Here is a 15,132-nt window from a genome sequence, read left to right on the forward strand (position 1 = left end):
AAAATGATACCTTGATATCTGTAATCTGATGTACAGTATTATTCCACATTTATCTTAGATGTATATGATCTGTTCAAGGCTATGAGCCAGATACAGATCTGCATGAGAATTCTGAGCTTATTATTAATAAAAGGGTTAATTACCAGTGTGAGACATGTAGAGAAAAAAAAAGGAGACCTGAACCTTGTGTCATATCAAACATGTTAGTAGCAGCTATAGCTCTGCTGTATTGCAACAATATTGCAGTCCTGACTGCCTGTGAGATGGAAGCTGAGAGGAACCTGCAGATGTGTCAGGTATAATCACACACAACTCTGCAGTGAGATCAGAAGAGCACAGAGCAGCCATTACACATCCCAGTGGTAACTTCCCCTTTTATTTATAACTAGGTTGTGGCCCGATTCTAACGCATCGGGTATTCTAGAATATGCATGTCCCAGTAGTATATGGACAATGATGATTCCAGAATTCGCGGCAGACTGTGCCCGTCGCTGATTGGTCGAGGCAACCTTTATGACATCATCGTCGCCATGGCAACCATTATGACATCTACGTCGATACTGTGCCTGTTGCTGATTGGTCGAGGCCTGGCAGCATCGACCAATCAGAAGCGGGATGTCTACGTCCTTTATGACATCATTGTCGCTGTGCCTGTCGCTGATTGGTCGAGGCCTGGCGGCCTCGACCAATCAGAGACGCGGGATTTCCAGGACAGACAGACAGACAGACAAACGGAAAAACCCTTAGACAATTATATATATAGATAATCTCTGGAGGTGGAGTCTCATGTAGATCAGTGTCCGACCCACAGCTCATTTACATATAAGAAAAACTTTTATTACCCTGGAATAAAACATTGGTTCACAGATATCAAGGTATCATTTTATTCAGCTTCATACGAGCAATATGCCGCATCCAGTGTGGGTTTACTCACAATTTACGGTTTAACTCCAATTATGCATGGAAAGGATTGTAGCCTGAATTGTTTACTAAATTTAGATCAATGAGGTGACGTTATATAGGCCCACAGGGTTTGTTGACATCCACAGGGGGCGTCGTTGGGTAGTTTGAGATTTAGTCCACATATCCTTTGGGTTACTCAATGTTTGTGGTTTCAGCCACGGTGCCTGAACAAGGCCCTATAGTGTAGCTCTACATAAATGTTGAAAGAAAGTAAGAAAGTAATAAAGAATCCTGGAATAGGCTGCATTGCAATGTTCAATTACAATCATGTTTCGAAGCATCACTCAGTTTTTTTTCAATGGTTTTCTGCAATAACTTCCCAGATGTTCTTGGCCATGGTATCCATGTAGTCTGCTAACATTGCATGAGCACCATGCAGTCTAGCATGGTCATGTTGAAAAATAGCTTCTGGGATACTTTGGTGAAATGGCTGTACCACTGGTTCCACCAACAAATCAGTGTAACACCTAGCTGTTGGGTACCTGGAATAAAGACTAGAAGGTCTGGCTACCATACAGTATGCCACCCCGCACCATAATTCTGGGATAGGACTGGTGTTATGTCATCTCATGAAAGACTCTTCGTGGCTTTGCCCACATGATCTCTAGATGGAAACTGGAGGCTTTAATTGAGCAACGAAAGATTATCCTTTGCAGCGATGAATCCTGCTTTTGTATTGGACACAATGATAGCTGAAGATTGATCTGGAGATCATGTGAGCAACGACCTGAAAAAGCCTTCAAAAGAGATTGTCACACCCATCATATTCCAGGGATTATAGTTTAGGATGGCTAAATTGTACAGTGGTCAGACCCCTCTAGTCTTTAGTCTTCTTCCGGATACAGTAACAACTCAGCGTTAAATTGATTTGGTCATGGAACCAGAGGTACAGACGTTTCTCCAAAGTGTTCCAGGAGCGATATTTCCATTTGACAATGTTAGACAGCATGTTTCTCATGATACTGTGAGCAGCCTCTGTAGCCTAAACATGCTATCATGGTCAGCAGCATCTCTGGACTTGTCTCACATCAGACACATCTGGTACTTTTTTTGCAATTGCAGAAGGTGCTGCCAGCAGCGGATCTTACCGATTTAGGACATTCATCGATAGCAAGTACGTAAGTGCCGGGATATCTGGCGCTCACACTCATTACTGAATAAATCTAAATATTATGAAAATCTTTTTTTCCTTCTTTTTATTATTTGCATATCATTAATGTCTTTCGATTCTGTGTTACCAGAATTCCACAACAACTTCTTGAAGTTGCAATTTCACTGTTGAGGGGTGTAATAAGAAAATACTGAATAAGAAATAGGAGGATGTTGTAATACTTGGATTATGCAATCTCGTTATGAACTATACATCTGGAATTGTTATGAATAACTATGGGATGTCATCTCAGTGACCCATTAGTCACATAAAAACAGTGAACCTCTAGAACCTGATGGCCCTGTTTTCTTGACAGACATTGACGCCATTAGTAAAAAGGTTATTTAAGGATGTGATATGATGAACTTAAAGTAACACTCCAACACAGATCCAGGGCATTATTATTATTAGTGTGTGGCTAATAATTTCTGTAAAAAAAATCGAGTACAGCGTTAAGGTCGAGGTGATTACAACTGCTGTATGAGCGCCTGACCTAACCTGTATAAATCACAAAAATTAGATCCATAATAAAAAAAAATAAGATAATGGTATAAATAAAAGAATATCTTAATTTTCAATATGATGCCATTTTAAATGAGCAAAATGAAAAAAATCCCACAATGTGGTACTATAATAAATTCACTTCAAAGTTCCCCATGTTGCCTAATGTGCGTTCTGACAGATTTCAACAACACTGCGTCCATGGGCGCATTCTCTGCTTCATGCCAAAACTTGCATTCTGAACAGCAGAACAGTTTATTCATAGGACATTAAATAAGTTTATGTACAACATACAGTATATATGGCTCACAGAACAGAATAGGATTGATGTGAGCAGGTGACGGGATGCAGTAACAGTAGTCCCCAACCTTTTTGACCTTGAGAGCCACATTGAGCTCCGCAAGAGGGTCGCGAACCACATCCAGCTCCTGCTCCCCTCACAGTAGTGGCAACCAATGCCCCAATTATGGGTATAATGATAGCCAAAGCTTTTCCAAACAAATCACCTTGAAGCAGTATTCCGAGTTCCAGGGGTTCCCACCAAACCCCCATTCAGCATTCTCCCATGACGCACTCCCAGCATAGTCACATCAAGCTTCAAGCACCTCTTCTGACTTTTAGTATCCTGTCTCCAGCATACCATACCTAAATTATCTTTAAACCTCCAAGACCAGTAGAAGTGTACCCAAATCTGCTCTTCTCTGCAGGGTTACTCACAAAGTTGACCATTTTGAGATGTGCTCTTCATACCTGTTTACTAAATCTGGACCTAATGCACCAAGCTGGCAGACAGCTGCAAGCCACAATTCATGGGACCGCGAGCCACATGTGGCTCCCAAGCTACAGGTTGGGGACCCCGTGCAGTAACGGATAGGAGGCAGATCAAGAGATAACAGATTTATTAACAGGGGTATACTCCACGCAGGGAGGTAATGGGTCAGACAGGGGGTTTGGAGAGGTGATCCTAGCAATGTATGTATATGGGGTAAGGTAATGAACACAGCAACTATTCATGAAAGGGTTAACTTATCAGTTTCGTCGGTTTCCTGGCTGCAGAGTCTTTAGTCCTGACGGTGGTGCCCAGTCAACTGGAGCGTGATGACTGCGGTGTCATCCTGAAGGAGCTGAGGGTCCAGTTCCTGGTGATGGCGGTGAGTCCTCATTGTCCTAAGTGGGGTCCCGGATACAAGGTTCGTCACATATTTTGTGCTTACCATTCATTGTGTTATCTAATTAGGGTGACCACATCTCTATTAAGAGTGGTGTGGTCTGTTATTGTTAGGCAATGGGCTTTTTTATGCGTTTTAAAATAGTTTTTGGCTTGTAGTTTTGTATCAATAACATTTTCCATTTTTTTTCTAAGAGATCACTGTTTATTGCATATCTTTTTTTCTTCTCCTTTTGCTGTGTCTCCAGGATGAAGCTGATTTACAAAGCGTCCACTTTGATCACAGCTTCAGTCCTCGAGCAAGTTCCATTTCCACAGTTTATGAGCGATCTTGTGCTCTCCTCCCTATCTAGAACTTACATGTGCCACTTTCCCTAAATTTGTATGCTTATTCCATGCTCTTCTTTTGGATTTGCCACGTAGAACATCATCTTCCTTCATGCTTTAAATCTCAATCAGTGATCTAAGGGACAATGTTTCTGCTTGTGGAGAGTGATAAGCCAAGCCTGGCATGTCAGAGTGAGGAGACTTGTATATGCCATGCATGCTCCTCTGGGAAATAAAATATGCAAATTGACTGCTCAGAGAGGAATAGGCACCAATTGGAAGTACCAATCCTAAAAGTTAATATCGACCCTTTAACGAGCCTTGTCATATGACTTAAGATAAAAGCCAAACCAGAATCAGCAATTTGCAGACACATTGTTCTGGGTATTGCCCCTCGTTATTGCAAAGCATAAGATCTAATTTGGCTAGGTGAAAGGCTTAAGACTGAGATCTAAGGGTTAACGCTTCTCCTTGTGGAGAGTGACAAGTTAGGCCTGGTATGTCAGAGTGAGGAGACTTCTATGCCATGCATGCTCCTCTGAAAAATTAAATAAATGCCTCTCATCTAGTCAAATCAGATCTCATATTAGCAGTGACAAGGGGCAATACCCCAAAACACAGTGTCTGCAAACAGATTTTGGTTTGGCTTTTATCCCAAGTCATACATCAAGGCTCGATAAAAGGGACGATATTGACTTGTAGGATGGCTGCATCCAATAGGTGACGCTAGAGTCCTAGTCCTCTTCTCACTGAACAGGCAATTTACATATCTCAAACCGTGGATGATAAAGGGAGAAAGCAGAAAGTTACAAAATACTGTAGCAAAACTGGCAGATGTGTGTCAGATTTTGCAGACCAGTTAGCTTGGTGAAGGATTTACATACACTCTACAGCAAAAAATTGGTGGGAAATTTTTAATGAACACTATTTAAAAAGTTGCATTAAATTTTGCAATGAAGAAACAATAAAAAAAACTAAACATAAAACATGAACCCTACATGTGAAAAGTTAAGACGATTGCAGGCGAGTATAGTGATGTGTTGCCTATTGTGACATTTTAATGGGCCACCATGCTTACATGACGGATTTTTACTTTTGTGTGATTTATCAATACACAAGCCCATTAAACTGGAGACGTAGTGGAGGAACCAAGCATAATGGTAGACGAAAGCATATTGAAAAATGTATTTTGAGATTTTAAGAAGATAATTTACACGTATATGTAAACAGGTCACACTTCAAGCCACAGACTCTTACAAAGATTCAGTCAAAGTAATTCTTGAAAAAAAAAATCCTAAGAAGACGATGCGGAGCAGAAACCACTCAGGAGCAACAAAAGGGAGGAGAACATAAGGTAATAATTGTTCTCAGGTCTTTTACACAAGCATTATATGGGTGTCAAAATGGTCAGCCCATCGTGTGAATCTTGCCTTAACCTATAAATATTCTTTTCCGTTCACCAAATCATGTTGAGTTCTAAAAGTTTATTCAGGATTTCAATTTTTTTTTTCTTCAGCTGAAAAATGACTAGTCTACTGGTAGAAATGGCTCCTGCCATAAGTTTTTTCCTATTATTATATGGAATATCACGTTAAAACCAATTCATTTTAGATATTAAAGTGGGATTAGTAAAACATGGTTGCTTTCTTCAAAAAAACAGTGCAACATCTGTTCAATGGTTGTGTCTGGTAGTGAAGCCCAGCCCTATTACAGTAAATGGAGCTGCACTAAAAGACAACATCTTTAGATATTTCACTATTTTATAAATTAAAGACAAAAATATACAATGTCTTGGTCCTTACGGCTTTTACCCGCTGTTCGTGGTGCCTGGCAGCTGCTGACTCGTACATTCTTCACATTTCTTAGCGGACTGTTCTGTAATAACCGCAGCACCGTGCTGTCCATAGGAGTCATTTCTCTGCTACAGGGTGCTCTCCGGATATAACGTACGTCTCCTGTGGATTGACTCCTCTGAGTCAAATTATATCAAATAAATAATAGATGTCTTTTTTTGGACTCGTTAAATAGCTGTAGAGCCACTTCTTGAATCATCTATGTAGGGTAAACTAGTATCCTCATTTTCTACTGGCTGCCTTGAAATTGATTGAGAGAATACGTAAATCTCATTATCTTTCATTGAAAGAGCAAGGGGTTTATCCATTATATCTCCAGTCACACTTCCATCCTTTATTTCTTCTTTGGTGCTTCCATTAGGGAACGTGATTGGGGGAACAGGAGGAGCATCACCCATGGCACCCTCAAATGGTCGATACACATCAACCTCTGGGTCCGTGCCAGTGGTTTCTTGTAAGAGGTGGCCATAGACCATCGTATCATCAATGACTGCATAGATATGGGACTCGTTAGTCTTTCTTCCCTTCTTGAAAATGGCTTGGCGTCGAGGTGCTTCCGTGTTCACCTTGGAGTTGTATATACCCACAGGAGATTCCGTCTGCTTTTTCCTTTAAAAAAAAATAATCAATTATCAAATGTAAAAATACTTTAGCTTTCATGAATTATGATATTTCCACCTAAATTTATTATATATTAGGATACAATAAAATAATGGCTAAAAGGACCTTTCAAAAATAGATAATTTTAGATATTTTATTCCCGAAACACCATTGTGCTAATTTTTTTCCTTCTTGAAATACATTGTAAACTAAACTTCATACTGTAGCCCCCTTAGTAAAGACCACAAAAATGTAACTAATCTCTCAAACAAGGATTTAAACCAAAAATGAAAAAAAAAAAACAATACTCAGGGGACAAGCGGGAATAAATCTTGGCTCTTTCGACCTGGTGACAGGTACATTTTAAAGGGAATGAAAAAATGCCTTTAACAAGCAGATGTGGGGTTAATTAGCAGTTTAATAGCGTTTTGAACATGCCCGGCGCCCGCATTTAGAGCCCTACTGTGGGTAATAAATGAAATTTCCCTGGGCAGCGTTCGGCATTCAGCCACGGGGGTAGTGTCAGCGCGGGTCAGTCACCCCTCTGTGTATAGAGAGTCTGCTATAACTGCGCCCCTGGCACTGACTGACAGCAGGCCCTAATGCTAAGCCGCTGTCAGTCAGTGCCGGGGGTGCGGTTACAGTCACCGTTCTCTAAGCACAAAGTGGTGACTGAACCCTCTCCGCACCACCCCTATGACTGAATGCCGGCCGCTGCCAGGGGCATTCAATCCCGACAGGTGCTGGCTGTATATTTTGTGTTGGGGCTGAGAGAGTTTTCATTGTGTGACGAGATGTCATTGTTACTGGTACAATTTTGGGCAATACAATGTTACACACAATGCTTTGATCTTTATTTCTTGCAGATGGGACATTGAGTGTGAAGACAAAAAAACATCAATTTTGCAGTTTTTTTTTCCTCTATAGAGCGTACACTGTATGGGATACAGCAACATTATGTATTTGACTATTTTTGCAGATTAAAATATTTTTAATTTTTTTTTCTCTTTTTACTTTAAGAAGGGGGGGGGAGGTGGCAATAAAAAAAATAAATAAATAAAGTATTGCAGTATATAGCGAAATTACCAAGCCCTTTTGAACCCCATCCACAGGCGGACCTTTATAGGGGTACATACAGGATGGACCTTAGGTGGGCACCCTACTGCTATAGCAACTCATTGGCATCATGTGATCCAGACGAAGAGGGGCTAGTGGGCACCAGAACGTACTCCTACACCAACATTGACACCAATTGCGGCATTTAAGTGATCGAACAGCAGCAATTGTAGCCAGCTCTGATCTCTGATGTTAGAGGCAAGTGCCGACTGTATAGTGCAGCCAGCACCCGCCAGCTCCAGCAGCATGATAATTATGTTGTATAAATGTCAGATTTTTATGAGAGATTTTACTGCAGATTTGCATTGAAAGCTATGGCAGAATTTACAATAGAAGTAGCAAACTGACTTCAGGACATCAAAGATGTTTGGAAAACATCTAATAAGCAGTACATATATGTGGCACGTCACCCAACATTAGTAGCACCACACACTAACATACCACAGATGTACACTGACAATGTGCAGGTTCTGGAATATTTTCAAAGTTGTAACTATTTCATTCTCATCTGACAGCATACAAGAAATATATATATAAACATTAAACATACTTACTTATTTTTGATGCAGCAAATTGTTGCGATTACGGCCAAAACTACAGCGACGGCTGAACACGCTGCAATCAGTATGATTTTTAAAACTGTAGAAAAAAAATAAAAAAGATACACAAGGATTCCATTTTTTATTATAGAAATTATATTATTGTCTGACACTTAATATATGATAGATGTCGCTTAATAATTTTTTTTGAATTTTAATGTATAGTTTTCTTTAATTGTCACTGTAATTTCAGAAAAACTTTCCCTTTTTTGCACATTATCGAGCAAATAAAATAATCTGCAAAACACTTAAAACAAAATAGTTTGCCTTAAAGGGAATCTGTCTGCAGTATTTTTGCTATGTAATCTGAGAGCAGCATGAGGTAGGGGCAGAGACCCTGATTCTAGTAGTCAGTGTTCTCTGCTGCAGATCTAGCAGAGCTCAGTTGTTGAGCTGTGTATAGCCCCGACCACACTACAGTTTTCTGTGTACATTGTACAGTGACTGAAAACTGCTAATCAGCAGTGGGAACATTGTTGGACAGGGAGACTGATACAAATGGGACAAGATTGATTGTATGGATGTAATAGATAGGTATCCAGACATATATAGTGATCAATATGGTTTCTTGCTTTAGAATATGAATACAAGGTTATTACAGGACAAACTATGGCTGCAAAAGGAGAATAGTCTAACTTTTATTGTTCACAAAACAGGAGTATAATAACCTTGAAAAATATCAAAATAGTTGATAAGACCCTTGGAAAAACAACTAACTGCGCATGACCTTAAGGCTGTGTGCACACGCTGCTGATTTTTCGCGATAAAAACGCTATAAGGCTGTGTTCACACGTTGCGGTTTTTTCGCGGTTTTTCCCGATAAAAACGCTATAAAACCGCAAAAAAAAACCGCATACAATAAGCATCCCATCATTTAGAATGAATTCCGGATGTTTTGTGCACATGATGCGTTTTCTTCCGCAAAAAAAACGCATACCGCACAAAATCCGGACATGCTCTATCTTTTTGCGTTTTTTTTTCGGATTTCCCACTCCAAAATGCATTGGGAAGTGTCCGGAAAAAAACCGCGGAAAAAAACGCGTCAAAACCGCGGCAAAAACGCATGCGGTTTTCTTGCGGATTTCATGCAGAAAATGTCCGGAATTCTCAGGAATTTTCTGCATGAATTCCTGAACGTGTGCACATAGCCTAAAACCGCAAAAAAAAAAAAAACAGCATGCAATATGCATCCCATCATTTAGAATGAATTCCGCATGTTTTGTGCACATGATGCGTTTTTTTCAGCAAAAAAAATGCATCGCGGTAAAAAACGCAGCATGTTCATTAATTTTGCGGGTTTTTTTTGTGGATTTCCCCACTATAAAATGCATTAGGAAATGTCCGGAAAAAAAACGCACCAAAAACGGGTCAAAAACACGCAAAAAGCGCATGCAGATTTCTTGCAGAAAATTTCAGGTTTTCTCAGGAATTTTCTGCAAGAAATCCTGAGCGTGTGCACAAAGCCTAAAAGGTAATCACGCGCTAGAAGGTTCTGGAAGTCTTCATTGCGCATGACAGTGCGTGATGAAGAGTATAACTAGGATTTTGTAGAATGTACTGCGCAGAAGCGGATATAGTCAGATAAGAAAAGAATATAGAAGAATGGGGCCGATTCAGTGAGGTAGGGACTTTCTTCAGACAGGTGAAGCAGACGTGTTGGCCGTCTTGATATTTTCCCGGAATTTTCCTCCTCACTAAATCGAGGTCCCTCCGATTGAGGAGTGATGATATAATATCCGGTGATGTATTGATGCTTATTCATTCCTATGTAATTTGTTATATGTTTATGATATGACTGATAGTCACTATATATCCTTTAATTCATGCTTAAAATTGCTATTATATATGAATAAAACACTTTGTTTTACCACAAGAACGGTTCTCAGTTGTGCCTAACTTGCATGTTAGTGAGCGAGCTGTAGGTTTATATTGAGTTGGTAAGACAGACTCAAGGCCAATTATCCAGTAGTGATAATCTCATGCTGACAAAACACTGATTGTATTGAAACAGCAAAACACAGCTTAATAAATAACACATCACTGTAATCAGGGTATCTGATTCTACAGTAGGATTCTCTCACATTACATAGCAAAAACCTGTTGACAGATTCGTATTGAGATCATCATGCTGTAGAGGTATAAAGCCTGATTATAGTGATGTGTCACTGATTGGGCTGTGCTTCGCTGTTCCAATACAATCAGTGTTTTTTCAGCAGGAGATTATCACTACAAGAAAACTGTCCTCCTGCCTCTAAAGGTACCTTCACACTGAGCAACTTTAGAACGATAGCGATCCGTGACGTTGCAGCGTCCTGGATAGCGATATCTTTGTGTTTGACACGCAGCAGCGATCTGGATCCTGCTGTGACATCGCTGGTCGGAGCTAGAAGGCCAGAACTTTATTTCGTCGCTGGATCACCTGCTGACATCACTGAATCGGCATGTGTGACGCCGATCCAGCGATGTCTTCACTTGTAACCAGGGTAAACATCGGGTTACTAAGCGCAGGGCCGCACTTAGTAACCCGATATTTACCCTGGTGGTTACCATTGTAAATGTAAAAAAAAAAAAAAAAACACTACATACTTACATTCCGGTGTCTGTCGCTTCCCCCGGCGTCAGCTTCCCAGCACTGTGTCAGCGCCGGCCGTAAAGCAGAGCGGTGACGTCACCACTCTGCTTTACGGCCGGCGCTTACACAGTGCAGGGAAGCTGACGCCGGGGGACGCGACAGACACCGGAATGTAAGTATGCAGAGGTTTGGTTTTTTTACATTTACAATGGTAACCAGGGTAAACATCGGGTTACTAAGCGCGGCCCTGCGCTTAGTAACCCGATGTTTACCCTGGTTACCCGGGGACTTTGGCATCATTGGTCGCTGGAGAGCTGTCTGTGTGACAGCTCTCCAGCGACCACACAACGACTAAACAGCGACGCTGCAGCGATCGGCATCGTTGTCTATATCGCTGAAGTGTCGCTTAATGTGACGGTACCTTTAGTCCAACCACACTCCCACCACTGATTAGCAGTTTTCTGTCAATATATATATATAATTCACAGAAAGCTGTGGGGATATATACACAGCTCATTTGAGCTCTGCTAGATCTGCAGCAGAGAAAACTGTGATGCTATCACTACTACTGCACCCAATAAACTAAGTAGTAAATGGCTGGAATCAGAGTCAGTGTTCGTATCTCATGCTGCTGTCAGATTACATAGCAAAAAATCTGCTGACAGATTGCCTTTCAGAGCGATTTGTCTCCCATCTGTAACTTGAATTACATCGGACAACACAACAGACAATATATAGCATCTCTAGCAGCACTAACGGAGAAATGGATAAAGTTGACCAGCGATTTCTCATTTTTCCAACAAAATTAACAAAACCATTTTTTCAAGAACCACCTCATATTTGAAGTGACTTTGGAGGGTGAATATAACAGAAAATACCCAAACGTGACACCATTCTAAAAACTTCACTCTTCAAGATGCCCAAAACCACATTCAAGAAGTTTATTAACCCTTCAGGTGCTTCACGAGAACTAAAGCAATGTGGAAGGAAAAAGTGAACATTTTACTTTTTTCTCAAAATTTTTTTAACTTTGGAACCAATTTTCTTTAATTTTCACAAGGATATCGAGAGAAAATGGACCATAAAATTTGTTGTGCAATTTCTCCTGAGTATGCAGATACCGCATATGTGGGGGTAAACCACTGTTTGGGTGCATGGCAGGGCTCAGAAGGGAGGGAGCACCATTTGACTTTTTGAATGCAAAATTGGCTGGAATCAATGGTGGCGCCATGTCACGTTTGGAGACCCCCTGATGTACCTAAACAGTGGAAACCCCCAATTCTGGCTTCAACCCGAATCCCAGCACACCCCTAACCCTAACTTTAGCCCAACTCTAACCCTAATGGAAAAATGGAAATACATTTTTTTTTATTTCATTATTTTTCCCTAACTAAGGGGGTGATAAAAGGGGGTTTATTTACTGGGACTTTTTTTGCGGTTGCTGTTATATCGGCGATCGCAACATCGGGGTCGGTAAAAATCGACCCGAATCATGTTCTCTGGGGTCTCAGCTACCCCCGGTAGACGAGACCCCGGAGAAGTTAGAATAGCCCGCTCTATCAATATATAAAGATAATTAATCCGATTGGTAAACGGCGTAACCAGAAAAAAAGTCATAACGCCATAAATACATTTTTTGGGTCACGGCAACATTGCATTACAATGCAATAACAGACAGACAAACAAAACATCGTATCTACACCAAAATGGTACCAACAAAAACGTCAGCTCAGCAGGCAAAAAATAAGCCCTTGCCCGGCCCCAAATGCCGAAAAAACTGTAGACGCTACAGTTCTCAGAAAATGAAGCAATTTTGTTATTTTTTATTTTTTAAACTAAAACTTTGGAAATTTTTTTGCCACAAATAAAAAAGAACCTATACATATTTGGTATCTATGACCTTGTAATGACCTGGAGACTCATAATGGCAGGTCAGATTTAGCAATTTGTGAAAATAGTAAAGAAAAAACAAGAACAATTGTGGAATTGCACTTTATTTTTGCAATTTTACCGTACTTGGATTTTTTTTCCCTGTTTTCCAGGACATGATATGGTAAAACCAATGGTGTCATTCAAAAGTACAAATCATCCCGCAAAAAACAAGCCCTCACTTCGACATATTGATGGAAAAAAAAAAAGTTATGGCTCTGGGAAGAAGGGGAGCAAAAAATAGAAACGCAAAAACAAAAAAATGCTTGCGGCGTGAAGAGGTTAGATCGCTGTTCATTCTGGGGCTGACCAGTCAAATGGGTGGTCCTAATCAGCGATTGACAGCTGTACATAAATCAATAATTACAGTAAACACTAACACTAAATAGAACCACCCACTTGACTGAAGTGCCCAGAAAAAGCTGAAATTTAAATATGTAAAGTTACACTGAATAATAATCATCCCACTAACATATATTATTCTGCTCAACTCCTCCTGCTATTTAACAAGATGCCTGTATATTGGACTGCATGATCTGTCACCAGGTTTTTGCTACCCCATCTGAGAGAAGCATGATGTAGAGGCACAGACTCTGATTCCAGTGATGTTACTTACTAGGATGATTAGGGCAGTTTTGATAAAATTGCAGTTTTATCTACTGTAACTCTACAAATTCACTGAATGCTGAGCTCTGTATAACTCCACCCAGACCACTGATTGACAGCTTTCTGTGTACACTGTGCATAGGCAGAAAGATGTCCATCATTGGTAAGGGCAGGGTTATAAAAAGCTCATGAATATGGAGGATTACATGGCAGCAGGTTTACGAGTCCTTTGGTTATAATCTCCTCCTGATCAAACAGCAATTTTACCCAAACTACAGCAAGCAGTCCAGTAAAGTGACAGCTCTTCATACAGGGTTTGTCTCTATGTTATATTATTCTCATTTTAGAGGGTAAAAACCTGGTGACAGGTTCGTTACCTATACTTGGAAAATACTGTATCTATCGGCTATTACTGGTCACAGAATTGTTGCAAGTGCTGCACTGGCTTTCTTGACTTTGCCTTTAGACCACAATCTGCTGGACCCTCCTAATGTTGCTGTTCTGTCAATTTTTTTAATGGCACAGCATGAACATGGGATACAAATGTGATGCATCAAACTCTTAGACAAACCAATGCACTTGATCGTGTGGTTTTATCATACCTGGGGACACTTGGCTGAAGGTAATAGACCACGATAGTTTAAGCTTCTTTGATGATGACCATGGTTTGCAGTTGGAAATGTTCACCCAGAATGCAGAGTATATCTCCAACGCACCTGGTAGTTGTTGATCTTCTCTTCGTTCTATGCCTGACCCATCACTTATCTCTTCTTTTACTTTGACATACGCGTGGTTCCCTTCACAAGATATGTCCATCATGTCTTGTCCAAATTTTAGCCTCCCAAATTGTTTTTTAGGCATATTAATATTCCATGAAACAGACACATAATCTGGAAGCCCATAATCCCAGTGTGGTGTTTGTAGGTAAATGGTGTCTTCAGTTTTTGGAGACACAGTGAATATGCACTCCTCTGAAAAAAAAAAAAAAAAAAAAAACACTAATGATTAAAAAGCCAAATAGAATATAAATTATATAAAATATTTAAAAAAGTTGAATAGAATATAAAATAGAAACCTTGTAATATAGAAAATCAGTAGGACATTCCTGCATTATTAACAAGCATTGCCAAGAAAACACAAATATATCGCTAGTAGTGATGAGCGAGTGTACTCGTTGCTCGGTTTTTCCCGAGAACGCTCTGGTGGTCTCCAAGTATTTTGGCGTGCTCGGAGATTTAGTTTTCGTTGCCGCAGCTGCATGATTTGCGGCTGCTAGACAGCTTGAATACATGTGGTGATTCCCTAGCAACCAGGCAACCCCCACATGCACTCAGCATGGCTAGCAGCCGCAAATCATGCAGCTGAGGTGAAGAAAACTAAATCTCCGAGCACTCACAAATACTAGCAGTCCACCTGAGCGTGCTTGGGAAAACCTGAGCAATGAGTATACTCGCTCATCACTAATCGCTAGTAATTATATACCCATCAGACATCACATTAAAACCATCAAATCACCTTAAATCCATCTAATATTGTGTAGGTTCTTCTTATACTGTCAAAACAGACACTGAGACATGAATTCCACAAGATCTCTGAAGAGGTATTGTGGTATCCAGCATTTTTTTTTATTATTCTTTTTTTAAAGGGAATCTGTCAAATGGTTTTTGCTACCTCATCTGAGAACAGCATAATGGAGTAAAAGAGGCCCTGAATCCATTGATGTATCACTTAGTTTACTGAGTCCAGCA

The 15,132-nt window shown here is 40.3% G+C and overlaps 1 protein-coding gene across 2 annotated transcripts in view; it reads right to left on the reverse strand.

Annotated features, from left to right (window-relative positions):
• Window positions 1-5,009: 5,009 nt before the first annotated feature.
• The window catches only part of CDCP1 (CUB domain containing protein 1), a 139,839-nt gene continuing 129,716 nt past the window's right edge, over window positions 5,010-15,132 (reverse strand). The window contains exons 7-9 of one of the 2 annotated variants that reach the window (XM_069730155.1): window positions 14,101-14,355; window positions 8,233-8,317; window positions 5,010-6,571 (exon numbers count right to left, since the gene is read on the reverse strand). In XM_069730155.1, coding sequence (XP_069586256.1) covers window positions 6,130-6,571; window positions 8,233-8,317; window positions 14,101-14,355 — 782 coding nt within the window. In that variant the 3' untranslated portion in view covers window positions 5,010-6,129. Of the gene's footprint in view, window positions 6,572-8,232; window positions 8,318-13,986; window positions 14,356-15,132 lie in introns of both variants that reach the window. The other variant, XM_069730154.1, reaches the window with a different exon arrangement.

This window comes from Ranitomeya imitator, chromosome 6 (assembly GCF_032444005.1).
Source record: "Ranitomeya imitator isolate aRanImi1 chromosome 6, aRanImi1.pri, whole genome shotgun sequence".
Classification (NCBI taxonomy): domain Eukaryota; kingdom Metazoa; phylum Chordata; class Amphibia; order Anura; family Dendrobatidae; genus Ranitomeya; species Ranitomeya imitator.